At 34.7% G+C, this 27964-nt stretch overlaps 2 protein-coding genes across 5 annotated transcripts; both read right to left on the bottom strand.

Moving 5' to 3' along the window:
* Positions 1–5832: 5832 nt before the first annotated feature.
* On the bottom strand, positions 5833–6819 carry LOC147504831 (uncharacterized). The gene has a single exon (XM_086605377.1). The coding sequence runs from the start codon at positions 6817–6819 to the stop codon at positions 5833–5835; it is 987 nt and encodes a 328-aa protein (XP_086461503.1).
* Positions 6820–16710: 9891 nt separating this feature from the next.
* LOC147504830 (peroxidase 52-like) lies at positions 16711–18799 on the bottom strand. Of its 4 annotated transcripts, none has more exons than XM_086604093.1 (6): positions 18668–18790; positions 18472–18510; positions 18255–18345; positions 18011–18161; positions 17715–17909; positions 16711–16991 (listed from the first exon to the last, which is right to left on the bottom strand). In XM_086604093.1, the coding sequence occupies exons 4-6, from the start codon at positions 18095–18097 to the stop codon at positions 16941–16943; spliced, it is 333 nt and encodes a 110-aa protein (XP_086460219.1). In that variant the 5' UTR covers positions 18098–18161; positions 18255–18345; positions 18472–18510; positions 18668–18790; the 3' UTR covers positions 16711–16940. The 4 variants fall into 4 exon arrangements, with proteins under 4 accessions (XP_086460219.1, XP_086460220.1, XP_086460221.1 ...); XM_086604094.1 differs by having other exon boundaries at positions 18671–18767; XM_086604095.1 differs by lacking the exon at positions 18255–18345 and having other exon boundaries at positions 18668–18799.
* Positions 18800–27964: the final 9165 nt, after the last annotated feature.

Below are 27964 nucleotides of genomic sequence, written 5' to 3'. Positions count from 1 at the left end.
CCACATTTTATGGATACTCGGGGCGAAGTATGAGTTCTGCATCTTGGAGTTTTACTTAGCATGATTAGGGGAGTAGGGAAGTCTGTTGCCCTCTCCCCGTGTTGATAACCAAGATCATGTTGAAGTTGAGGCAGCTTCGAGGCGTGATAGGACTTACATCACCCTACACCACCGTAACCCTCGCATCTATAAGGAGTGTGTCCAACGAGTTTGGAGGTTGGTGAGGATAGAGAAGAAGAAGAAGAGGATGGTGGAGATCGAATGCCGAGGAGGCTGGGAAAATCAGAATGCCTCGGAGGATGAGGAGGATTTGACTTGTTTTGATGCGGATGCCTTGGAGGGTGTTGGTCGGATCACGAGAATGCATGGCTGTGATTCATCGTGGCATCGTTAAGCTCAACACCATCTGCGAAGACCTCCGGACTCGGCGAACAACGATGCATCATAACCGAGATCCGTACCGCAGAGGGATGAGAGGGTGGGAACAGATGAGGGCGAGCTAGAAGCTCGGCGCCGATTCGGAAGAGATGCTTACGATTCCCACCTCACGGGGACTCTCGCCGAGGACACACCATCGAGGCACGAAGGTCGCCCGAAGGGCGAATGGTCTTTGGCCATCGAGAACCGAGGGAGCGATCTCGGACCGTGTGCCCTCCATTACCCGATGCGGAGTAGTTAGGGATAGCATCGTTTGATATTTTTATGTTTATTTGTAGTTTCATTATTGTTATTTATTTTAATGTAAGTTTTATTTCCGTAATTTAAATTTTGTAGTGAAATGTACTCTGAATTAAAATTTTAATATAATCGCGGTTATTTTTATTATGTGTGGTTGTCTCATATTGATCCCACCTTCCCAAATTGTTTGGGGGTGGTTTTATCTATTCGGCATGATTTTTATATAACCCTCGTGTTAGAATTTATTATGAGTCAAGGTGAAAATATGGCCGATTAGGCATATCCGAGAATAAAGTATAAGGGTAGGATGAAATCTAGATTAAATAGGTAGATTCTATCATAAATTCAACCTAAAAATACTAGGTTTGAATTAGAATCAAGATAATGAGTTGTTTCCGTTTTGGGTTTGGAAATTTTAGGATTTCGAAACCGCCATAATTAGTTTTGGCAACTTCCCCGATCCGTTTTAGCAACTTAAAACCTATATAAACTTCATACATTCTACACTCACAACTCACACTACACCTAAACTCCATCACTCACCTTTCACTCCCACGATTCCCACGTTTCGGCTCATTTTCAGAGTTTCAGCAACTCCGGCGCAGCGCCTCAGCATCATATATTTTTTCTGAATTTTTGTCGAGGCGCTTTTCGCGCCAAAGCTGAAGCGCCGACCAGCTCAAACACTGGAAATTCCAACTATTCAGAGCACTTTCGCCGCTATCGAGGCGCACTTTCGCTACGACTTCCGTGGGCGAAAAAATTTCCAGTTTTCTGCGGGAAGTATCCGGATCATTTGTAGCTATTCCAGAGCGTAGGTTTGAGATGACATCTCCAACATTGATACAGGAACAGTCTTTCAAAGATTTGTTCCAAAGCACTACTTATGGTGCTTGGTTTTGAGGCGATCACATCGTTGGTAGGGAGCTTATGGTAAGACCTGATGCACTTTATTCTCCAACACTAGCATCTTATTTTTATGATAACTGCATTTTTTTTGAAAGACCAGATGGAGAACAAGTGTTCTCCATCAACATTGATAATGAACCAATGGAAATTACCAGGTTCTTGCTAGCATTTGTTCTTGGACTTGCTATGCCCGCTGAAATACAAGACCCATGGTGCTATTGGGTAGATAATATGTATGTCTACACTTACGAGTTCTTGTATGAGTCGTACGGCGCAGGCATTTTCCGTATCGAGGACCAAGGGGACTATAACGTCGCTTTTGGTAGCCTGTCCATGAACATAGGAACTGTTATGTTTTGGATCATGCTAAACATTTTAGGGGAATGACGTTTTTCTTCTGTGAATGATGCCACTTGCAGCGTTTTCCTTGCTTTAGCCACGAGACGTATTTGTCATGACCTTCCCCGAACCTTGATGTCTAGTTTAGCTTGATCACATAGCATGAGGCATAAGTTCCTTCTTATGCCCGTTCTAGTTTCCCGTATTATGCTATGTTTCTTTCCTGTTTTTTGTACACGTTTCACGGATTGGATTACGGTCGACACGGTACGACCCACCAATAGTATTATTCGATCCTTCCGTGCAATGACTTGGCAAAGGGTGGAGGATACAACCTCATCGGGTTGCACCCTACACCCCCATCAGACCAAGTGGCTCTTAATAGGTTAGCAATAATAGATGATAAATGGCGGGAAGCCTGGCAAATTATCATGGCATGGCAGGACGCAAAGGAACCTCACTTCTTTATGGAAGAAGAGGATGAGTAAGATCATGAGTAATGCGGGAGATAAGGTAAGTTTTCATTCTAGTTAGTGTCTGCTTATGTCCCAAGCAATTTCATTCTTGTTAACCCCTTAATGGGTAGAACTCGTATAGAGTTGCATCAGTTTTATTTCCTATATTAGTACGTTCTAACTTTGTTTTGCAGATATCCCTGAATTTCACGCGTTTCAATGGTATTTTTCCTACCCTCTTTATTTACATGCTTTGAGGACAACGCATGCTTCTTGTTTGGGGGGGGGCATAGAAACACGTGTAATTAAGGCATCTGTTAGGATATAGATAGAGTTAATATGCATTTGTTTTCTAGTTAAAATTTTAAAAATTCAAAAATATAAATAAATAAGTTCATGCTATACACTTAGGAATAGTGGTATTGTTTTCCTTCTCTATGCTCTTAACAATTTAGAAATCTCACGTAGCTTTTGCATCAGAATAATTTTTAGAAACATAGGTTAATATGTATGTAATAATCTTTGCATCTATTTTTAAATATATTACATGAGTATCGATGATTGTTAGCAGTAAGTTTCTGAAATCTAGGCTAGAGTACTTATTCTACAAATCCTGTGAGAATATAGCCTAAAGCCTTATATGAGCTGAAAACATTTGAGAAATGACACAAGGGAGAAGTAAAATCCGGATAGAGATATCACACGTCCCACTTGCTTGATCACTAAACCATATCCTAAACGAGAATTTAGGCCCTCTTTGGATCGATATAGCCAGAAATTCAAACCTATGAATTATTTTCCGCTAGTCGCCCCTCTGAGCCTTTCTTTAGCCTTTCATAAACCACAAATCCTTTACCCTGTTACAAAATTAAAAAAAAAAAAAAAAAAAATATATATATATATATATATATATATATATATATATATATATATATATATATATATATATATATTCAACCTACCCAATTAAGATAAGTCTGAGAATAGAATGAGGAAGAAAGAAGAAGAGAAAAACCTGTGTAAACAAAAGTTAGTTAATTGCTTCAGAAAATAAAGAAAAGAAGTTTCCATCCAAAGAAAAGAAAAATAAAAATAGAAATAAAATAAAAACTCCAAAAAAAAGAATAAAAGGGAGTCAAAAGCCAAAGTAAAGAAAAAGGAAAAAAATATGGCTAAGGATGGAAACAAAGTATAGAAGCAAAAGAAAATAACAAGGTTTTCTCTAAGTTACATAATATGAAGACTCTATTATCTCAGACTTGTCCTTTTGAATATCCATTTCCTTCCTTCTTAAACCATCTCCTAATCCCCCGCGCAACTAATAAAGACCTCTAGCTCAATTAGGAATAGGTTAGTGTGATAGTAAGTGGTAGATGTGTTTGATCGACTCCGGCTTCCTTGTTGTCATTGAGATTGTAAGGTAAAGTGTGCCCATCACACTAGAGTAGAGTAAACTGAAACTTGAGTGGAAAAATCAGAGTGTTGTATCTTGACTATTATTCTGAGAACCTACTTAAGGACATTATTCCGAGTTTCAGAAACGGACCTGCTATTGCATTTCATAGTATTACTCATTGTATATATGTTTATTGTAGATGATTGATTATTATGCATATATTAGCTTAGGTTTCGACTTGATTACTCTATATACATTGCTAATGAGAGGTATAGATAATTTGGAGCATGAATAAGGAAACAATAGTTTTATTTCTTAGTCGTTGTAGTATAGATGAAGTTTGTGAGTACCTTCACTGGAAAACTCTCACGAGGCTATAACTCGTCCACTAGGGAATTCCTAGTGGTTTAAGGCCTTGTTGTATATGGTCAATGCAATCGCACTCAGCGAAACGAGAGTAGTTAGAACTCCATTTTTGGTCACTTATTCTAATTTCTCATCTTTGCTTGAGGACAAGCAAAATGCTGTTTGGGGGTGGTTTGATAAGAGCCCAAAACTGTAGTTTTAACCCCAGAATGTACATACTTTTAGACCAATTATGTGAGTAATAATTAAGAGTTAACACGACACGTGTTTTATGCATTTCGGGCTTCAAAGTCCATTATGTGCAGAAATGTGCCACTTTAGCAAGAAAAGGAGCAAAGGTCGGTTACTAAGGAGTTCTGTGATTAAAGGCCAAGATTCAAGAAGACAAAGCCTTTCTAAAGCCCGGTCAAAAGCTGAAAAGTCGACGCTGGCAAAAAAAAGCAAAGACACAAAGTCGTGAGAACTTCCGAAGGCCATATCTTTGGACTCAGACCTCGGAATGGGGCCTACCTTATGTCAAAACGACCGGCTCGGAAAGAGCTTTCCAATGGTCTAAGCCGTGATGCAATCAGAGGAGCATAAGTGGACAAAAAGTCTATTGAATCTAACTGTAGCTGAAGAGGCCTTTTTGGACTGAAAGAATTGGGTTTTGGGCCTGATTCTCAGGCCCAAAATATGGCTCCAAGCCCATGCACGATTTTTTGGATCTGAAAGTATAAAAACAAAAGCTTAGCTCTTTGTTAATGGTATATTTTTTAGTAGAGAATAGTAGATTTTTAGGTTAGAAAATAAAGGAGCTTAGAATAGAAAGTAGCCATTAGAATAGCTTCTAGATCTAGATTTAATTGTTTTAATTAAGTTTAATTTCAAATCCAATTCTTTTTTTAGATTAAACTATTAGAATCATTACTCTTAATTAGTTTGATTAATAAAATAGCTAGTTGTTAAATTTCGATTCTTGTCATTTACATTTGTGTTAGATCTGATTCATTTACTACTTGTTATTCAATTCTTAGTTATTAATTAGATTTTAATTATTGTTTAATTTAGATTAGTAAATTTCAATTCTTTATATCATGTTTAGTTTAACTTTAATCGAAATGATTAGTAATGATTCTCGGCTAAACCTCCATTAGAGGGGGGTTGAGAAGCCTTGATGAAAGCTTGATTCCGACTATCGTAGAATCGTTGTAATTTCCTTTCCACTCTAGAAACGATTAGTTCACCATGAGAATGGGTTTAATCGTTCACATGCTAGTTATGAATTGGTAGGAATGACATGTGTAATTAGGGATTAGGAAGAACCAATTGTTCTGCGAAGCGATTCAATTCGATTCTGACGATTAAATTAGTTAATAGGATTAAGTTTAGTTAAGGTGGAATCAATCCCCCTCTAACTCCTTATCATCGAATAAACGTAGCATTCCCTTAGTTATTTTGATAACCGACTAGTTGCATGTTGTGGGTAGTTGCATCGTAGTCTAGTTGCCTTTTCATAAATCTCTCATTAGACCTTAAGTAGAGTAATTACACGTGATAACACAGCATGCGGAAGGACTAGGAGTGGAACAAATCACTCTACTCCACTATATCTCATAGGATTGAGAGTAGAAATCTTTGATAAAAATAGACACTTAGAAAGTTTTAGTTTACTTACGTTTTGAGTTCATCGTTCATTTCGTAGGTAGATTAATCAATTTTATCTATTAACACTTGTAAATCTGCTACTTCTTGGTTTCCTACATTACTGCTTATATTCTCTTGCTCTATGGCAGGTGCAACCACTACTGCAAGTGTTTCTCCACTTACCCCCTCTACTTCTTGAGTACTTCCTATATCTCCTTCCTCTTGGCTTCCTAAGTTACTCACATTTGCTTGTTCAGAGCTTTGTACATTCACATTCTGTTGTGCTGCCCTCCTTGCCCACACCCTAGTGGTTTTGCCTATACATTTATCACTTGTATGCCCAAATTTGTTGCATTTGTTATAGGACACAGGCTTCCATGGATATTCTAGAGGAATGACTACCTCTCGATTCCCAGCCTTTACGTTTATTGTTTCCTTATACTCATGATTTACGGGGAATTCGATGCAAAACCGCGCAAAAGATAACCTTTTCCGTTTTGCAGTGGCCTCGTCCATAAACATAGGCGTTCCTCCTACCAAACTTGCTAGATAAGACAATCCATCAAAGGTCCACATCTCCTTTGGGACATCCATCAACTTTACCCACACCGGTGCCGAAGCCACTTTATTTCTGAGGTTATCCACTTCAACAATCCATGGCTTTACCACAAACACTCTTCCAGCAATGAAAACAGGCCCGTCTTCTAACACCATTTGGCGATCTTCTAAGCTCGTGAAACTCATGTAGAACAGCTCTTTGTCAGTGGTAATATCAAAGGACCCTTTGAGCTTCCACTTTTTCTCCAGGAGGTCCTTAACCACCTGGAAAGACAGTCTGGAGCCTAGGAAATAGCCCACCACATATTCATCCCATTGTTGTATTCCTTGTTCCAGCAGATCTTGTGGGAATTCAGCTACTCCATCTACAAAGATCGGGGAGAACTCTTTGAAAGCAACATTTGCTTCCTGCGCTCCATTTCCTCTGAACAGCCCACTCCACAACTCAATTCGTGCTCCTGAGTTGGAAGGGGGGTTTCTATTTGCTTCCATACGAGAAGCCACCGAGATGACAGGTTCTAACTTGATCGGTTTGTATGAACCCTTTACAGAACAATCATGAACTCACACTGTAATCCAGTGTAGGATTTTACCATATAGTAAAGGTAACTACTTTCTCTCTGAACTCAGTCTTGAGGATTTTACCAGAGAGAAGAACACAAAGATTAGATATGCTAAGAAGAGATCCGATCCAACTTCACCTGATGAGCACTCTCCTTTTTAGTTTAGTTTAGATTTAGTTTATAGCTTCCATTAAACCTTTCAATAAAAAAATTTAGTTATCATATCCAATTCTCCTCTTACTTCAAGTTCTTTTATTATGCTTTCCCTTTATTGTTTAAGTAATTTTAAGTCCAATGAATCAAGGCTAAAACTCCCATTAGAGGGAGTTTTAATGAAGCCCGTGTGAGGATTGTTTATGATTTTGTTGGTTATTTGTGTTTATGCGTTTAAAGTTTGAAGCTTTCATATTTTTAGAGATAGAAATTGTTAGTTTTGAACTAGAGTTTAGTAATTCTATACAAGAGATTGATAGAAGTACTATTCTCTCATGCTAATTAATTATTAACTAGAGAAAGTAATAGTTGATTAGGGATCTTACAAAATAGGAATCTTTATTTCATTGCATTACATAATTTTATAGAGATGATGACTTATTAATACATGAACTAAATGAATTATGAATAAACTTGCATATGTGGATTTATTACTTCCTCTATATTATTTTTTTCCATCAAAACCTTATTTATATTAGTTTAGTTTATTTATTTTACGTTTTAATTAATAACATAATCATAATTAGTTTATTATCAATATAATTATTACTCTCACCACTTTCCTCTCGATTTAATTAGTTGAATCCTATTGAGTCTTGGTAGTTTAAGAGTGGAATGAATCCATACTATTATATATATTACTTCATTATTATTTGAGAGAGTAAGGAAATATAATTGATAACATAAAAATGCTAATATTACGCATTAGTGTTGTTAACATTAATATTAGTGTTTAACTGTTTTTATGTACAACTTTGCTTTCAAGGGCTCAAACTTAAAACTAAACTAAGATTATACTAATCTAATTAACTAGTTTTAGATTAATCTCCTAGATTAACTAGAGTCAATTGGACTTAGAGTGTTGATTACCAAGTTGATTCAAAGTGTGTGAGCTATGATCCACAACTTGCCACACACAGTTGAATTTCCCAAGGCAATTAAAACTCTAATCCCTTTGTAAATATTAAACTTAAACCAAGTTTAACTCCTATTCATCATAAGAAATCAATCAAAAACCAAGTTTTCATTTTTTTTTTTTTTTTTTTTTTTTGTTTTTCTTTTTATCACTAACTATTACAAACAAGTTCCAATGTTTTCTCCTACTCTATTACAAAATCCAGGCTCGGAGTACAACTGTGTGTCATAATTGAACTAGACCTCGAAAAAATTGCACACACTTGTGTTGAGGTAACCTAGCGGTCACGCTCACGCCGCCCGCCGGCACCGGTGGATGGTGGTTGCCTTTCGCCTGTTGGATCAGCTCCTCTCTACATTTGTTGTCCCGCAACCTGATTTGCAAAAAAAAATATCTCAATACAAAGACACAATAAATATAAAATTAAAAAAAAAATTTTTTTTAAAAATAGAAATGGAGAGGTGAGAATGATGCTCCCTTCTTATATTCTCAACCAATCACTCTCACTCTGTCGATCCATGACGGCGGTGTCATTTGAAGCTTTAATATTGTAGTGAGTATACTTCAAAAGATTTTAGAAGTTGAGGTTCATCCTAAATTGTTTAGAGTTTGAGTGAGGGAGATAGAAGAAGAAAGGTGGAATCTTGAATATTAGAATGGTTCTAAGCTAATGAACTTGAAAGTTTGATTGTTGATTAAAATGACTTGAAAACATGAAAAGAAGATTGATTAAAACATTAAAATGAAACAAGCAAACAAGATGAAGATTGAAACAAAGAACAAGTAACAAGTTGATTGAAATAAAATGAAATAAAACAACAAGAAATTAAAAACAAGACAAGAAAATAAACAAACCAAATGGTTTGGATCCTAAGACAATGGATGAGTTCTCTCTCCTGTGGTTTTTGATTATATACCCCTACTTTTGCCATTTACTGATTTTCCCTAATCCATTCTAAACTAGACACTTCACCCCTTTCACTTTTACTTTTACTTTTGCTTTATAGTGCTTTATTAACCAAGATAGGTTTAGGGATAAGTCTTCATAATTTGAAATAAGGGCCTCCATATTTGGTATTATGATTTGAGTCCTTTGACTATTGACTTTGATCGTTGACTTTGACCATTGACTTTAACTGGCTGACTTGAATTTTTCAACACTTTTCCATAGAAGCTACTAGTCTTCATAATAAGCGTGATTAAATGCAACTTTTATGATAAGTGGTCTGAAATACTCCTTAACCTTAAAAATGCAGTAAAAACTATGAGTTGTCTTTTCGATAAGCGTAAGAGGGACTGTAATGCAGCAAAATACGGGTAATAAAACACACATTTATGAGCTGACCAGTGCCCACCTTGAGCTCCACAACTGTCTCTTCAAACAAAAAAGCAATCACAACCGCAGCAGTTATTGTTCTAGCCGTTCACCACTACTCCACGTAACTGTACCATCACATGACTTCATTTTTCAGATTTCTCTTCAGCACACATTTTTTCAAACATCTTACCAAGCATGTGATATGCACGCAGTCCACAGACAACGACTCCTGCTGCTCGACTCCAAGAATATAAGCACTCGCTCACTCGTCAAGATTGGTTTGACATCAATAACTAGTCACTCGACTTCATCTTCTGACGTCATCACCTGCCATCCTCATCATTTATATCATTAGCATCAGGCCTTTACCCACTGCAACACTTAAGTCATTACCATCATCCTTAACAACACTCTTTCTATGACAACTCAAATAACATAATATCTGGAGCTACCACACACGTGTAGCCTGTGAGGACGTATCGCTCATCCAAGTAGCATACATGTCTGATAAGCACCCAAAACTATAGTTTTAACCCCTTAATAGTATTACATTTAGGCTAATTATGTTTATAATAAATAAGAGTTAGTATTATATTATTTATGTGTTTTTATGTATTTCAGGTCTTGAAGCTGATTATGTGCGTAAAGACGCCATTTTTGCATGGAAAATAAGTTAAGATGATTGTTGAGAGAGTTCTATGTTTAAAGCTCATTAATCAAGAAGAAAAAGCATTTTCAAGCCCAGTCAAAGTCAATTCGGGTAGATAAAAGACAAAAAACCATCAGAATTTCAAAAGGGCGTATATTTGGACTCGAGCATTGGAATTGGGCCTACTTTATGTCAAAACGACCGAGTCGGAACAAACTTTCCAATGGACCAGACCTTGCCCCAATTAGAGATATAGCAGTAGATGAAAAAGGCACTAAAATATTTTCCAGCAGCATTAGCTCTTTTAGACTTAACCTAATAGACTTTGGGCTCACATTAGAGGCCCAAAGTCTAATCTCCAGGCCTATGCATGAAAATGTAAACCTAATCCTCTTTTATATAAAAAGGATTAAGGCAAAACTTAAGCTCTCTCTCTTAGCCCCATTTTCTTTAGTTTAGTATAGTTTAGATTTGTTTAGGGTTAAGTAATTAGGATTTTTAATTGTAGCCTCCATTAAAACCCTTATCGATAAAGATTTAGCTCTTAAATTCATTTCGTCTTCTTTACATTATGTTTTGATTTAATTGCTTTAGTTTAATACATCCAATGACACAAGGCTAAACCCTTAAATATAGGGGGTTTATGAAGCCACGTGATTATGATTGGTAGTTAACGTAGTTGTCGTTAGTTAAGCGTTTCAAGTTCATTGTTGGGAGAGTCTAGAGATAAATCTCACAACGGTGAATGATAAATGTAAAAATGATAGTTTACCTACGAAATGAACGATGAAACTCAAAACGTAAGTAAACTAAAACTTATTACGAGCGTGTTTTATCAAGTTTTCTACTCTCAATTCTATCAAAATAGAGTGGAGTAACAAATTCGTTCCACTCCTAGTTCTTTAGCATGGAATGATTTCTTACTTAACTAATCAATCTTATGTCTAGTGAGAGATTTACGAGGGGAATTCTATACTACGGGGTGGATTCAATTGACAAGTTACGAATAACGGAATGCTACGGAATACTGAAATGTGAATCTAGATAAAGAATTAGAGGGGAAGTGAATCCACCTCGAATCCAACTTAATCACCTAGCATAGACTGTTGTAATCCAATTCTTACGTTCTTACGGTAAGAATTGCTCGTTCTAATCCCTAATTAGCATGACATTTCTACCAATTATAACTAGCATGTGAGGTCGTCCACCCATTCTCATGGCGAAACACGACCTTCTAGAATGGAATAGACTCTACAACGACTCTACACTATACAACTAAGTTTTCATCAAGGCTTCATCAACCCCTCTAATGGAGGTTTTAGCCTTGATTCATCAAACCATTATTTCTCATGGAATTATAACTAAACATCATACCAAAATTCTAACTTGGCTAATTTAACTAACAATACTTTAATCTAATTTAACAACTCAGAAATGATACTCAACAAGAATTAAAATTAGATCTATAAATTGAAATGACAAAATAGAAATTGACAAACTAGCTATTTTATTTATCAAACTAATGAAGAACAATGATTCTAAAGATTAATCTAAAATAAGAATTGAAATGAACTAAACTTAATTTTATTTAATGAAAACTAGATCTAGAATTATCTATAGTTTTAGGTCTAACTAGCTACCATTAACAAAGAGTTAAGCTTTTGTTTTTATATGTTCAGATCCAAAAATCGTGCATGGGCTTGGAGCCATGTTTTGGGCCAGAGAATCAGGCCCAAAACCCAATACTTTCAGTCCAAAAAGGCCTCTTCAGCTGTAGTTGACTTCGACAGACTTTTCGTCCACTTATACTCCTCTAATTGGGCCAAGGCTTGGACCATTGGAAAGCTCTTTCCGAGCCGGTCATTTTGACATAAGGTAGACCCAATTCCGAGGTCTGAGTCCAAAGATACGGCCTTCGGAAGTTCTGCTGACTTTGTGTGATGTTTCTGCCCGCGTTGACTTTGACTTTTTAGCTTTGACCGGGCTTTAGAAAGGCTTTGTCTTCTTGAATCTTGGCCTTTAATCACAGAACTCCTTAGCAACCAACCATTGCTCCTTTATCTCATCAAAGTGGCACATTTCTGCACATAATTGACTTTGAAGCCTGAAACGCATAAAAACACGTAATCAGTATTAACTCTTAATTATTACTCACATAATTGGTCTAAAAGTATGACTGTTACAGGGTTAAAACTGCAGTTTTGGGCTCTTATCAGTGAACTAAAGATTAAGAACCCCATCAAAGAGATTTGTGGGGGTGCTAATCTCTCGTGCTAGCAAGGCTATGATTAGAGATAATTGGGATCAAAACAAGCAATTCGACGACTAAATTAATAGTCAATTGAATTACGTGGTGGATTACCCCTCTCTATTAACTTTTTCGTATAATTAATTTACTATTTTCATAGCATAAAATTATTACTCTCATCATCTAGTTGAATATTTTAGTTTATTCTAGATTTACTATTAAGTACGTAAGAAACAAGAGTGGATCGAACACGATTACTCCCATTATTCTATGATTAGTATTAGAGAGTAGAATATCTTGATAAGCATGATTTAAAACACTGTCTTAAACGATTGTTTTTATATATTATCAAATGGCACCGCTGCCAGGGCCATCTTGTTTAGAGAGTAATATATGGGTATAATTTATTTACCAACATATAGTATCAGAGTGGGTCATGCTATAATCTATTTTTGATTTGCTTTTAAACAGAATAATCAGATATGAAAATTTTATATGAGATATATGGTAATTTCATATCAGTATGTTCTAAGTAATAAAGGTGCAATTTTTTTAAAGTATTGGTACATACTATTTAAAATTGAATGAAGTAAAATATACATTAACGTTGTTAACGTGAGATGTTAGTTTTATTAATATGATCTTTTTAAGGCACGTGTATATTGAAGATCTATACAAGGTTTGATTTACCCATTACGTATTAATTTGTTCAATTAGTGGCTGTCAAGTATCCAGTTTATTTAAATTGAATCTTTTTACCAATGGTGGAGCTTGTAAATTGATATTTTAAACTACGTGTTAAATTGGTATGGTACAAAAACTTTTTTGTGAAAAGTGCATAAAGTTTGGAGTCTAATTCGTTACTGACTTGTTATGTTATGAGTATGACACAGCGTCACACTTGAATTCATAAAAGACAGAATCAGTTAACTATACAAAAGGTAAATAGACGTTGGACTCTATATATATATATAACCATGCATGTTAGTTACTTTTGACTTTTTAAGACTTGTACGTCAGCACTAATAGAGACGATAGGCATGCAAAGCAAGGCAAGTGCTATACTGTCTTCTTACTTTTTATAGTTTGAACATAAGGTAACTCTTTCTATAATCCCTTAATTAATGAGTTAAAAAGATTGTTTATGGGACCACATGCTAAGTAAAGGACAAGATTTTTTTTCTGAGAAGTATATAGTTGTTGGACCCTTGTCTACTGACACATGCAGGAGATGCTTGTAAAACTTCTAAAGCTTGTATAGTAGACATGGTTATAAGTGGTACATGAAAGTAACATGTGCACTTCTAATATTTTATGTTCAAGTTTAGAAGTTTGCTACTGAAGCTTACTGGATAAGTACAGTACTAATCCAATACATGGGATGCACAAAAACTAGAACATGGAGTCATGCACTATATATTAAAGATGCATATATAATGATGCACATGGACACATGGTAACAAATAATATACCACTTGTTATATGCATGCATGTTCTAGGACGTACGTGCACGAGTACATGACATTTTTTTTTATTTGCATGATATGTATGTCCTAATGCTTAATTATTAAATGATATATTAGATACACACATTGCATGCTAAATTAGATCTTTTTCTGATTTGCGTGCATGATATTTATGAGATAACAATTTGCATTTGATGCAAGCTATTCAGTTTTTCCGCTGTATACTAATATATCAATGATAGATCTTTAATTTTGGCATGAGATGCATAGTCTGTTAAAACGATTGTAGAAAAATGTCATTGTCATTAACTGTTAACGTTGAATATTTGTTGATTAATACCCTCGCTCTATATAAAGCAAGTGGTAATGGCATTTAATTTACGAATTGAATCCCTTGCTACACCATTATTAATTCGATAGGAATTATATTGTTAGATATGTGATTAGTATGATCCCTATGGATAAATTAATTGCATGCTAAAGTATTTTTGCATATTGTCTATTCTTGAGAAGAAAAATTCGTGTATGGCTTTTCCTTACGGATTCATTATCTTGCGGTTATATTAATGAATTTTGATAATCGTACACTTTAATGAAATATAGTTGCAACCCCACGGTTTGTGCAATTATGTTTTAGTAGCAAAAAAATCATAATGGAAATCATATTCTATGCACTACATGTATGAAAAATTGATGCGTCTAGTAGAACCCGCCTGATTAAGTTGAATAATTTTGATGCTCTACGGATAAGATATTATTCATAAGTATTAGGTTTCCATTGTTTATATTTGTCTTAATGATACAATATTGAGAGTGTTGTATTTTTATTATATAAGCGGGTAATTGGTTTATTAAATTCCCAAAACCAATATTAAATGTATTATAATAATTTTTGGGTACATGTAAATATTCTAGATATGTCTCAATCAAATTTCAGTCCTTTAGCATCTATCTTGAAAGAGAACAAGTTCACTGGTCCTAATTATGTGGATTAGAAGCGTAACATTAACATTATCTTGACTGCTGAAAGTTACAAATTCATTCTCACTACCCCTTGCCCCTTTGAACTAGCAGCCAATGCTAGTGCTAGTGCTAGGCTGAGAGATGAGTATGAAAAGTGGCAAAAGGCCAATGAGATGTCCAAGTGTTATCTCCTGGCATCCATGTCAAACGTACTCGAGCACCGACACCAAAATTTTGGTACAACTACTAAGATCATGACCAATTTGCAAGAGATGTTTGGCGAACAAAATCGCACTAAATGTCAGATTGCAATGTCTTACCTGATGAATACTAACATGGCTGATGGGACTCCAGTTAGGGAGCATATCCTTAAAATGATTGGCTATGTCAATGAGTTGGAAATCCTAGGCGCTTTGATAAACGCCAATTCTCAAGTTGATGATATTCTTCAGTCTTTACCAGTTTCGTTTAATCAGTTCAAGTTGAACTACAACATGAACAATATGGATCTGACACTGCCAGAGTTAATGAACTATTTGCAGCAGGCTGAAGACTTAATTAGTTAAGGTTAAGCCAAATGTAATGGTCTCAGAAAATGTTGGTGTTTCCAAGCTTAAGCCGAAGGCAAAGGCAAGTGGAAAAAGGGTAAAAAGTTTGCCCTTGGGGTAAAAAGGGGAGTGGAGAAGAATTCAGGGGCTAAAGCAACATGTAATTGTTACCATTATGAAAAACCTGGTCATTGGAAGCAGAACTATTGAGAGTATTTGGCTATGAAGCAAAAACAACAAGAAGGTATGCAATCATTTATTCTTGAAACCAAAGAGTTAGTTTTTCCTCCTAACACCTGTTATGAAGAATAAGAGGCCACTAACCACTTTTGTAAAATGTTACAGGAGTTTTAGGGGAAAAGAAGGATGAATGAAGGAAAGGTGTACCAGGCACTAGGGACAGAGGCAAAGGTTGATGCAGTATCAAAAGGAGTTTATTATTTAGCATTAGAAATGAAAATGTTGGTTTTAGAAGACTATTATTATGTTCCAGAAAGGTACATGAAAATGCAATGTAACGGTATAAGGTACACTAACATCCAATGGCGGAAAAGGAATAGATAAAGGAAAGAACTGTAGGGAAATATGTACAAATAACGGAAAGAAAATTTTAATTAATTTTTTTGGGTTTTGAATAAATTTGACGGAAATTTTAAAAAGGTTTTTAGTCAGATCCCTAAGACTTGAAAGTTTTTGAAAACTTGAGTCAATCCCAACCAGATGGTTGGATTACTTTCTTAGACTGAGCGTAGTGCACTGGAGGATAACACGTGTAAACTTTATAAACATAATTATTATGAGGTTGAAGACGGGGCAAGTTAGTGTTTGACAATTCAAACACCAGCCTTCTTTCATTGCTTGTCTCTTATGTGCGTATGAACTCTTACCCAAACTAGGAATGATTTTCTGTATATGTGTCCATATCTTAAGCTACAGTTCTCTAAGAAGTGCTTGCACACGATCATTGAAATTGATCCATTTAGTCTTGCTAGATGGAGAGTTTTTGTTTGCTACAGAAGACATTTTTGAAAAGTTTTTTAGAAACGAGAGAGATTTATTTTATTGAATGAATCTATCTCGTTTTTAGCACTACACTTCAATGAATGACACGTCTGAGTGAAAATAAATAAAAGAACATAGTGCTGGGAGAAAATATGAGAAATAGCAAGAGGTACCCAGAAATGAATCCCTACTAATAAGCAATTGCTAGAAAAAAAAAATCTACCAGTTCACTAATGAAAGCACAGGGCATGTTCAATGGTGTATGGTATCTAAAATGAGTTATTTGCATGTTATCATGTGGCGTAAAAACGTAGGCTTGACCTCAATTTATCAGTAAAGTTACGACTTCAATTAAGTTAGGCATAAGCTTCTATAAGACAGGCCATGATTTCATATTGGAGGACATGTCTAGACAATACAAAATAGATAGAATGTAAAACTACAACTAGCATACATAGTCTAAATTCCCATGCTACAGTCACATCAAACTCATAATCTCAAGAAAAAAAAAAAAAGCATATATAGCATGACATAAAAGGATTACAGAAGAAAGTGTACTTCCAAGTATTCAAAATTTAAATAGCTGAGAAGGTGACAACACTAGGTTTTGTAGTCAATTTATGCATTTTGTGGAAAAGTCCGAAGATGCACAATAGCTCCTAAGATTCTCCTTTTGCTTCTTTCTTTGAAGGATGCGCTTTTTCAGCGGCTAAATGCTCAAACAGCTTCATAACCCTGTCACCATTGCTTTCCTTATTGAAATTCTGTTATTGCAGACCTACCAAAGGCATCAATAATAGAATTATAATTAAGTAACAACATTGGGTGGGTTTCCTTCCCTTGTCATCTTCGTCTAGCAACGACACAACAGACTCTACTAGTCCATTCTTACATAAGTCATCAATCAAAACACTATATAAAACAACGTCAGCCTCTAATCCTACTTGCTTTAACTCTATAAAAATCTCCCTTGCCTCTTGATAAAGACCCCCTTTTGAGTACACATCAATGAACGTTGAGTAAGTCAATAAATTGGCCAGAGAATTGCAGTTATTTCATCATTAGAGAGACAAACTTTAAACCATGTCCTTAGTTGTGTGCCAAAAAAAAAATGACCAATACTAAACGTACGGTTGTACGGCAGTTCAACAAACTTGCATATTCAAAATCCAGTATAATCCCATTTTGTATTGCCTGATCGAGTTAACTTTGTGTGTTTCATGTTTTTTTATTGACAAATATAGGTGAAAATTATCAGATTTTTTCTACAATGCCAAACACGCATAACAACCTTTGAAGGTCGTGAAAACTTAAAAGCTAAGCAATCTGTTTCTCTTGTTGTGAACCGGAGCTCGACTCATTTTTTCGATCATCTATTTCATTTAGATTCTGTTTTAGCCAGTTTGGTTTGTAACAGGAAAAAAAAGGGAAAAAATAGAAAGAAAGTAAGAATTGTGTTGAAATGCAATGTAACATGGATATCACCATTGTTGATACTCACTTGTGCAACAGAATCACGAGCTGCAATTGTAGTAATATCCGCACAAGACACCACTACGCGTCCACAGGCTCTATCAACTTGTGCCTTAATGTTATCAATCACATCGAACCCTCGTAGTGAATTAGCGTTACCTATTTGACCTTTTTCACCCGGAGTTGATGCAGTGTCATCCAAAAGTACTCCTCTATCACACCCCTGCATGAGCCATTTGTAATATTAAAACCAACAAATAAATAAACATCAACAGAAAGTATTTTTGAACTCATGTAAGTCCATGGTGACAATAAACAACTCACATTTACAAAGCAATCATGGAAGAAGAGACGTATTAAAGAGGCCCCCATGCGTGGTTCTCTATTGATAGCCGACCTTGTGGGTCGCATCTAATCGTGTCGAATCTTGAAGGACATGTCCTACCATAAAAACCAACTGAGAGCTGTGCCAAGACTGGGGATGAGATGGTTATGATCAATAAGATGAGGATAGAAAGCAAAGTGTACTTGTTTGAGTAACTAGGCCAAGCATCAAATAAAATCCCACCTTTGTTGTTTCAGAATGGTTAATCACTTGAGCATTCAAGGGGATTTTCTAAACCAATCAGTGATTATACACAGACGAGTATCGACAATATCTAAGTGATAGTACAATGCACGAAATAGAGAAAATCATATCCAAAACACAAAGAAACTCACTCCAATTAGTAGGAAACGAAATGAAAAGAAAATAGGATTAAGGAAATTAAGACATGGATACATACCTTGACCAATCCAAAGCCTTCCACGGCTTCCGTATCAATCTGTCGAAAACCCAAACAAAAACTCAGTATTGAAACCAATTAAACCCATATGATTTTTTCGATGTTAACCCAATTAAATCAACCGCCTTTTTTCATGTTAAGAATGGTTTCTTGTTATGATAAAGAAGATAAAAAAAATGAGATAATGGAAATCAACCACCAAGACATTTTAGCGCTGGAAGAGTTGACGAAACTCTAAGTTTTGAAGGAGATAATGGAAGCGTACTGGAGATGTCAAGTTTTTCCGTTTTTTTTTTCGTTTATGATATAAGAGTTTTCAAGATTCTATTTTACTGAAGTTACTTGTTGACAGTTCAATTGAACATACGAAATACGGTGGCCTGACTTGACTCTTGACGCTTTTAGCTTGACCATGGCTACATCTAATTGGTCTCGAAGGTTTATTTACTTGCCCAAGATGACAGTTCATTAAAAGTGGTGTAAGCCTGTGACGTTCTCATCAACAAACTACAAAAATTCCAGAAAGCTGTTGACGGTTTCTTGTATTAACTTGACTATTTTAGAAAACCCGTCATTAAATTTCACGACCCATTTGTCAAACATGACATAAAGATGCAATAACCATCATAAAACCATCATAATTTGAGATAAGGGCCTCCATCTTTAGTCTTCTGATTTGAGTCATTTGACTATTGACTTTGATCGTTGATTTTGACCGGTTGAGTTGACTTTTTCAGCACTTTTCCATAGCAGCTATTGGTCTTCATAATAAGCGTGATTAATGCTCCTTTTGGTGCTAAGACGCAACTTTTATGATAAGTGGTCTGAAATACTCCTCAACCTAGAAAGGGCAGTAAAAGCTATGAGTTGTCTTTTCGTTAAACGTAAAAGGGATTGTAATACATTAATAAAGGGGTAATAAAACGCATATTCGGGAGTTGATCAATGCAAACAATAAATAAGTGTAAATATTTCATTGTAATACTAAATCAATAGTGGATTAGCTAGCCTCCAATATCATATACATATTGAAATTCTCTGGTACAGGTAATGTATGCATCTAACCGAAACATCAGATTAATTAGCATGCAATTTATCTACCTAAAAATTGTTAATAGTAGCATACACCTAAATTTCAACTGTTACTATACGTACGGTAAATTAATATATTTGATAATAGCATATTCATTGATCTTAATAACCAATGAAAAAACATTAGCCATGTCTACTATACAAACCTCTGAAGCTTTCCAAGCATCTCCTGCATGTGTCAGTAGAGAAGAGTCCAACAACTTTACACGTAAAAAGCAAAGAAGATTGCACATGCAACGCAAAGGAATTTTACTAAAGTACAAAGTCTTCAAAAGTACATCCTTATGTAGCATGGGTCCCCATAAATAAATAGTTCTCTTCAAGTTTAAAAAAAAAAAAAAAAAAATTATCTAAAGAGTTGCTCACATGCTATGCTTAGCATGCTTAGTCGTTTCTACGATGCTGACGTACGAGATTAACAAGTCTCTTTAGAGTGTTAGTAACAACCAACTGTACATATAGTCCAATGCTTATGCTCTATCAATTAAAAAGTTTATGTACCATACAAATTTAACACGTACAATATTTAGTAGTACTTGTGGTCCACCTTATTATTAATTTAAGGGTTTTTAGACTTTGGTCCTAAGCATAGTTGGTTTATTAGGCTTTGGTCAAGAAAAGCTTGAATATTAGACTTTAGTCCTAGTTCTGTTTGTTCACCGTTAGTCAATTGAGTTGACTAACAGTTATCGTGGTCAATCTGCTTACATACGACTGAGTTGACTGTTAGTCAATTGAGTTTACTAATGGTGAACAAACAGAACTAGGACTAAAGTCTAATATTCAAGCTTTTCTGGACCAAAGTCTAATAAACTAACTATGTGTAGGACCGAAGTCTAAAAAACCCTTAATTTAATATTCAAACAACGGGCATCACGTTACACGTTACTGATAATATATAAATATATACAATAAAAGAAATGAGCACAATTATATCATATTTTCTATTTCAATCTCATGAAGGAAAAATACACGATATATTGCATGAACTATATTAATTAAAAATTGCACCTTTATTACTTAGAACATGCACATCTAAAATTACCATATATCTCATATAAAATTTTCAGATTTGATTATTCTATTATAAACAAATCAAAATTAGATTATAGCATGACCCGCTCTGATACCATATGTTGGGAATTATTTAATCCTACATCTTTAACATGCTAATCTATTATCGATAAAAATGGATTAAAAGAGACATACCTTAAAAACCGAAATAGGAGATAGGCAGTAAAGAAAAACTTTCCAAAGCTTAATCCAAATCACTTAGTCTTCAGTTCTAGTATTATTTACCACACAACAAACCACAAAACACTTTTGCTTTTCTATTACTTTTAGTTGTACTTTTCCTAGAAAGACTAATGGTCTCTTTCACCAAAAAACCATTCTTTTATATAGAGAAACTTTGAGAATACTTAAGTGTGTGTGTCGTGGGATCCATTTAGGATTCCAAGTCTTATCTCGGAGAGGACAAGTCTTTGTCATACAAGTACTTGTACTTGATATACTAAAACACTTTATATATATATATATATATATCTCTATAATATGGAAAGTGCCCATTAACAAATCTATATTTACAATAAGACCCATGGAACTATCAAGAAAGTCTTTTCCTACCATTATTTAAATCTAAGTCCCTCCACCTCACTTGTCTTCACAATTAGACCATTGGGAATAAGTTTCTTCACTGTCACACCCATGTCTAATTGACCCAATGTGACATTCAACATTAATTGAGCATTAAGAAACTATTTCTTATACCGACCAGGTTTGAGCTAAATTAGTTATGTCACAATATTCTAATACATAACTCCACAGAGTGGTGGATCCTTTATTAGAATTCGTGATTTAAGACAACGTACATTTATTACCTAAAACAATGGTAATTACTCTTTAAACAAGTAGAATTTGTGATTCAAGACATCGTATATTGTTTAGAAAGTAATATTAATCCTAACTTAAGCTCTCTCTCTTAGCCCCCCTTTCTTTAGTTTAGTATAGTTTAGATTAGTTTAGGGTTAAGTAATTAGGGTTTTTAATTGTAGCCTCCATTAAAACCCTTGTCGATAAAGCTTTAGTTCTTGAATTCAATTTGTCTTATTTACATTATGTTTTGCTTTTATTGTTTTAGTTTAATACATCCAATGACACAAGGCTAAAACTAAAATGTACACAAATGGCAAATAACTACAAAGTACGCAAATGACAAAACACTCATATTTTATGCAAACCTAAAACCAAACTTTTCCTAGCCAATAAAAATAAAAGAAAATAGCATTCAAAACACAAACCTATAGCAAGGATTAAGAAACACACCTTTCTTATCAATAGTAGACTCCAATCTTTCCAAGCAAAGCTTCTTCAAGAACAACAAAAGAAAATCTCTCTTACAACACTCAAAAACTCCTTACAATTTTGAAATAAACCTTTTTCAGCCAACTCCTTCGAGTTATATACTCCCACCAAACGAAGCCCAACCGTTAGATTGAAAACCGTCATTTCCCTCATCTACGGTCCACAACCACAACCTTTCGTAAAACCATTTTGAGCACCAAGTTTAAATCTCAAATATCCATATCAACGACTCTGAGTAAATCCATCCAACGGTCCAACATCAGTAACACCCATGCAGAACTCAACCAACACGTTGACCATCACGTGCCCACCTTGAGCTCCACAACCATCTCTTCAAATGAAAAAGCAATCATCATAACCGTATCCATTATTGTTCCAGCCGTTCACCATTACTCCACGTAACTATACCATCACGTGACTTCGTTTTCCAGATTTCTCTTTAACACGCCTTTTTTCAATGGCATATTATCGAGATAGGGCAATGTAATGGACAAACATCGTACAAAGCATGTGATATGTGCGCAGTCCACACAAAATGACTCCACCTGCTCGACTCCAAGAATACAAGCACTTGCTCACTCGTCAAGATTGGTTCGACATCAATGACTAGTCACTCGACTTCATCTTGTAACATCATCATCTGTTATCCTCATCATTGATATCATTAGCATCAGGCCTTGACCTACTACAACACTCAAATCATTATCAACATCGTTAACAACACTCTTTCTATGATAACTTAAACAACATAATACCGGGAGCTACCACACATGTGCAACCAGTGAGGACGTGTCGCTCATCCAAGTAGCATACATGTCTGATAAGCACCCAAGACTGTAGTTTTAACCCCTTAATAATATTATATTTAGGCCAATTATGTTTATAATAAATAAGAGTTAGTACTGTTTACGTATTTTTATGTATTTCAGGTCTTGAAGCTGATTATGTGCTTAAAGATGCCATTTTTGCAAGAAAAACGAGTCAAGATGATTGTTGAGAGAGTTCTATATTTAAAGTCCATAAATCAAGAAGAAATAACCTTTTCAAGCCCAGTCAAAACTGGGAAGTCAAAGTCAATATGGGTAGAAAAAGGATAAAAAGTCATTAGAACTTTAAAAGGGCGTATCTTTGGACTCGGGACTTGGAATGGGGCCTACATTATGTCAAAACGATCGGCTCAGAACAAGATTTCCAATGGACCCAACTTTGCCCCAATCAGAGCTGTAAAAGTGGACAAAAAAGTAACTAAAATATTTTCCAACAGCATTGGCTCTTTTAGACTTAACCTAATGGACTTTGGGCTCACATTAGAGGCCCAAAGTCTAACCTCCAAGCCTATACACGAAAATATAAACCTAATCCTCTCCTATATAAAGAGGATTAAGGCAAAACTTAAGCTCTCTCTTTTAGCCCCCTTTCTTTAGTTTAGTATAATTTAGATTAGTTTAGGGTTAAGTAATTACGGTTTTTAATTGTAGCCTCCATTAAAACCCTTATCGATAAAGCTTTAGTTCTTGAATTCAATTCGACTTCTTTACATTCTGTTTTGTTTTTATTATTTTAGTTTAATACATCCAATAACACAAGACTAAACCCTCAAATAGAGGGGGTTTATGAAGCCACATGAGAATGATTGGTAGTTAACGTAGTGGTCGTTTGTTAAGCGTTTTAAGTTCATCATTGGAAGAGTTTAGAGATAAATCTCACAACGGTGAACTAGAGATTATAAACCCCATCAAAGAGATTTGTGGGGGTGCTAATCTCTCATGCTAGGAAGACTATGATTAGAGATAATCATAGGTTTGGTAGGGATCAAAACAAGTAAATCGATGACTAAATTCATAGTCAATCGAATTTCGTGATGGATTACCCCTCTCTATTACCTTTTTCGTATCATTAATTTACTATTTTCATACTATAAAATTATTACTCTCATCATCCAGTTGAATAGTTTAGTTTATTTTTTATTTACTAAGTACATAAGAAACAATAGTAGATTGAACACGATTACTCCCTTTATCCTATGATTAGTATTAGAGAGTATAATATCTTGATAAGCATGATTTAAAACACTGTCTTAAACAATTTTTTTTTTATATATATATTATCAAATGGCGCCGCTACCGGGGCCATCTTGTTTAGAGTGTAATATTAAGCATTTGTAATAGACTTTAATAAGTGTTAAGTTTATCAACGCTTATCACAATGGTAACACTTATATTAGAGGGTAATATATGGTATCGGAGTGGGTCATGCTATAATCTATTTTTTATTTGTTTACAATAGAATAATCAGATCTGAAATTTTATATGAGATATGTGGTAATTTCAGATCTGCATGTTCTAAGTAATAAAAGTTCAATTTTTAATTAATATAGTTCATGCAATATATCGTGTATTTTTCTTTCATGAGATTGAAATAGAAAACATGATATAATTGTGCTCGTTTCTTTTACTGTGTATATGTATATATTATCAGTAACGTGTAACGTGATGCCCATTGTTTGAATATTAAAGTAATAAAATAAGGTGGACCACAGGTACTGCTAAATATTGTACGTGTTAAATTAGTATGGTACAAAAACTTTTTAATTGATAGAGCATAAGCGTTGGTCTATATATATGTATAGTTGGTTGTTACTAACACTTTAAAGAGACTTGTTAATCTCGTACGTCAGAATAGTAGAGACGACTAGGCATGCTAAGCATAGCATAGCATAGTATGTGAGCATTTAGATAATGAGTTGAAAAGTTTTTTTTTTTAAAAAAAACATGAAGAAAACTGTTTATTTATGGGACCCATGCTACTTAAGGACATACCTTTGAAGACTTTGTACTTCAGTAAAATTCCTTTGCATTCCATGTGCAATCCTCTTTGCTTTTTACGTGTAGAGTTGTTGGACTCTTCTTTACTGACACATGCAGGAGATGCTTGGAAGGCTTATAAGGTTTGTACATTAGACATGGCTAACGTTTTTTCATTGGTTATTAAGATCAATATATATCCTGTTATCAAATATATTTACCGTACAGTAATAGTTGAAATTCATGTGTATGCTACTATTAACAATTTTTAGGTACATAAATTGCATGCTAATTAATCTGATGTTTCGGTTAGATGCATACATGACCTGTACAAGAGAATTTCAGTATGTATATGATACTGGTGGCTTTCTAATCTACTATTGATTTACTATTACAATGAAATATTTACACTTATTTATTATTGGCATGAGATGTATGGCCCGTTAAAATAGGTAGTATATATATCATTGTTAATTAGTAACATATACATGATGTTACATTCATATTGAAAGTTGTCTATATATGTTGTTCATTAAACATTAATACCCTCGGTCTATATGAAATAAAGCAAGTGGTAAAGACATTTAATTTACGAATTAAATCCCTTGCTACACCGTTATAAATTCAATAGGAATTATATTTTTATATATGATTAATATGATCCCTTCGGATAAATTAATTGCATGCTAAAATATTTTTGCCTATTGTCTATTCTTGAGAAGAAAAATTCATGTATGGCTAGTGGGAGTGTTTTCCCTTACGGATTCATTATCTCACGGTTACATTAATGAGTTATGATAATGGTACACTTGGCTGAAATATAGTTGACAGCCCCACGGTTTGTACAATTATGTTTTAGTAGCAAAAGGAATGATAATGGAAATCATATTTTGCCTATTGTCTATTCTTGAGAAGAAAAATTCATGTATGGCTAGTGGGAGTGATTTCCCTTATGGATTCATTATCTCACGGTTACATTAATGAGTTATGATAATGGTACACTTGGCTGAAATATAGTTAACAGCACCACGGTTTGTACAATTATGTTTTAGTAGCAAAAGGAATGATAATGGAAATCATATATATTACTTGTATGTAAAATTGATGGGTCTAGTAGAACTCGTCTGATTAAGTTGAATAATTTTGATGCCCTACGGATAAGAGATTATTCATAAGTATTAGGTTTCCATTGCTTATATTTGTCTTATTGATACAATATGGAGGGTGTAGTATTTTTATTATATAAGTAGGTAATCAGTTTATTAAATTCCCAAAACCAATATTAAATGTGTTATAATAATTTTTATATATATGTAAATGTTCCATAAATATCTCCATCAAATCTCAATCCCTTAGGCCCTTAGCATCTGTCTTGACTGCTGAAAGTTGGGCCAAAACAAAGGGTAATTATTACCATTGTGAAAAGCCTGATAATTGGAAGCGGAACCATGTCTATTATACAAGCCTTAGAACTCCATAGAGTGGTGGATTCTTTATTAGAATTCATGATTCAAGACATCCTACATTCATTACCCAAAACGTTAAGTCTAGTCTATGAATAGACATTACTTTATAACGACTCAAAGTAATAAATTTGAGACACAATTCTTAAAGTCTAGGGATTAATTGGTAGAGTGAGATTTGCACCCTAACCTTAACAGCGAATTTGTAGTGTGTTCTCACTTTGATCCCCTCAGTGTCACTCATGTGACTACACCAATATACAAACTTAGAGTCATACTAAAATGATACAGATATCATCATCCTATCATATAGCAATTATGTATATTACAGTCGTATAAGTGAAACGTCTGACTTCATCCCTAACTATGAGCATTCAAGGTAAATAGATACAATCAAATCTCCAACACACGACTTTTCATATGCTTGATTGTTCTATTTCTATTACCTATAGAACTTATGGTTTCATCATATGATATTAGTTCACTCATATGCATAATAATAAGATTTTTGTATTTCATTAAACATCATCATGTATAAACAATAAATGTTCTTTGGCTTTATAAAGGCCAAATATCCTAACAATCTCCCATTGGCCTTCAAAGCCATTTAGCAACCATTCTAAAACCCATATTATGTATATAAGGGTCTGCACAAACATATATTCTAATATATAGTATTTTCTCCTCATAGGCTATATCATTCCTAATGAATAGTATATCTTATACATATGAGACCAAAAACATAACCATCTTACCTTCAACCTTCTTGTAAAACACAAGGTTCTTCCTCACATTGATCAAAACCAAACTATTTGATTGTTTGATCAAAGTTTACATTCCAACTTTTTGAAACTTGTAGGAACTGTAAAGCCTCCACGTTCTAAAACGCGGTCTTTACATCCATTTTCCAAATCATATAGTCATAATGAACAGCAATCACTAGAAGGACTCTAATGGACTTTTTCATGGCTACTGGAGAAAAAGTTTTCTCATAATCGATACCCTCTTTTTGAGTAATCATTTTCTCCACCTCTCTCGCTTTAAAAGTCTTTACCTTTCTATCAACCCCTCTTTTCCTTTTGAATAACCACTTATTCGTAATAGGCTTAATATTTGGCAGTGGGTCAACAAGTTCCCAGACTTGTTGGAATTAAAAGGACTTCCTTTCCCATCTTAATGATTCAAGCCATTTTCTCAACTCAATGTTAGAAATTGCTTCTTCGTAGTTGATCAGCTCTCAAATGTGTGTTTTATTACCCATATATTACTACATTACAGCCTTTCTTACGCTTAACGAAAAGACAACTCATAGCTTTTATTGCCTTTTTCAGGTTAGGGAGTATTTCAGACCACTTATCATAAAAGTTGCATCTTAACACCAAAAGGAGCCTTAATCACGCTTATTATGAAGACCAGAAGCTGTGATAAGAGCCCAAAACTGTAGTTTTAACCCCTTAATAATACTACTTTTACACCAATTATGCGAGTAATAAATTAGAGTTAATGCTAATTACGTGTTTTTATGTATTTTAGGCATGGAACTCAATTATGTGCATAAATGTGCTACTTTGGCGATATAAAGGAGTAAAGGGTTGGTTGATAAGAAGTTCTGTGATAAAGGCCAAGATTTAAGGAGACAAGCCTTTATAAAGCCCGGTCAAAAGTTGAAAAGTCAAGACAGGCAGAAATAATGTACAAGTTAGCAGAACTTCCGAAGACCATATCTTTTGACTCATGCCTCGGATTTGGGCCTATCTTATGTGAAAACGA

This window comes from Coptis chinensis, chromosome 4, assembly GCF_015680905.1.
Source record: "Coptis chinensis isolate HL-2020 chromosome 4, ASM1568090v1, whole genome shotgun sequence".
In the NCBI taxonomy this organism is placed as follows: domain Eukaryota; kingdom Viridiplantae; phylum Streptophyta; class Magnoliopsida; order Ranunculales; family Ranunculaceae; genus Coptis; species Coptis chinensis.
This window is presented reverse-complemented; position numbering and strand designations above follow the sequence as displayed.

Excerpts from the sequence above, each read along its gene's own strand:
- LOC147504831 (XM_086605377.1), bottom strand. The coding sequence starts at position 6,819 with ATGGAAGCAAATAGAAACCCCCCTTCCAACTCAGGAGCACGAATTGAG.
- LOC147504830 (XM_086604095.1), bottom strand. The coding sequence starts at position 18,097 with ATGCGACCCACAAGGTCGGCTATCAATAGAGAACCACGCATGGGGGCC. Across the intron at positions 17,910-18,010 it reads TCCATGATTGCTTTGTAAAT|GGGTGTGATAGAGGAGTACT; the intron begins GTGAGTTGTTTA and ends TGGCTCATGCAG. Across the intron at positions 16,992-17,714 it reads CTCGTGATTCTGTTGCACAA|GTCTGCAATAACAGAATTTC; the intron begins GTGAGTATCAAC and ends TGCCTTTGGTAG.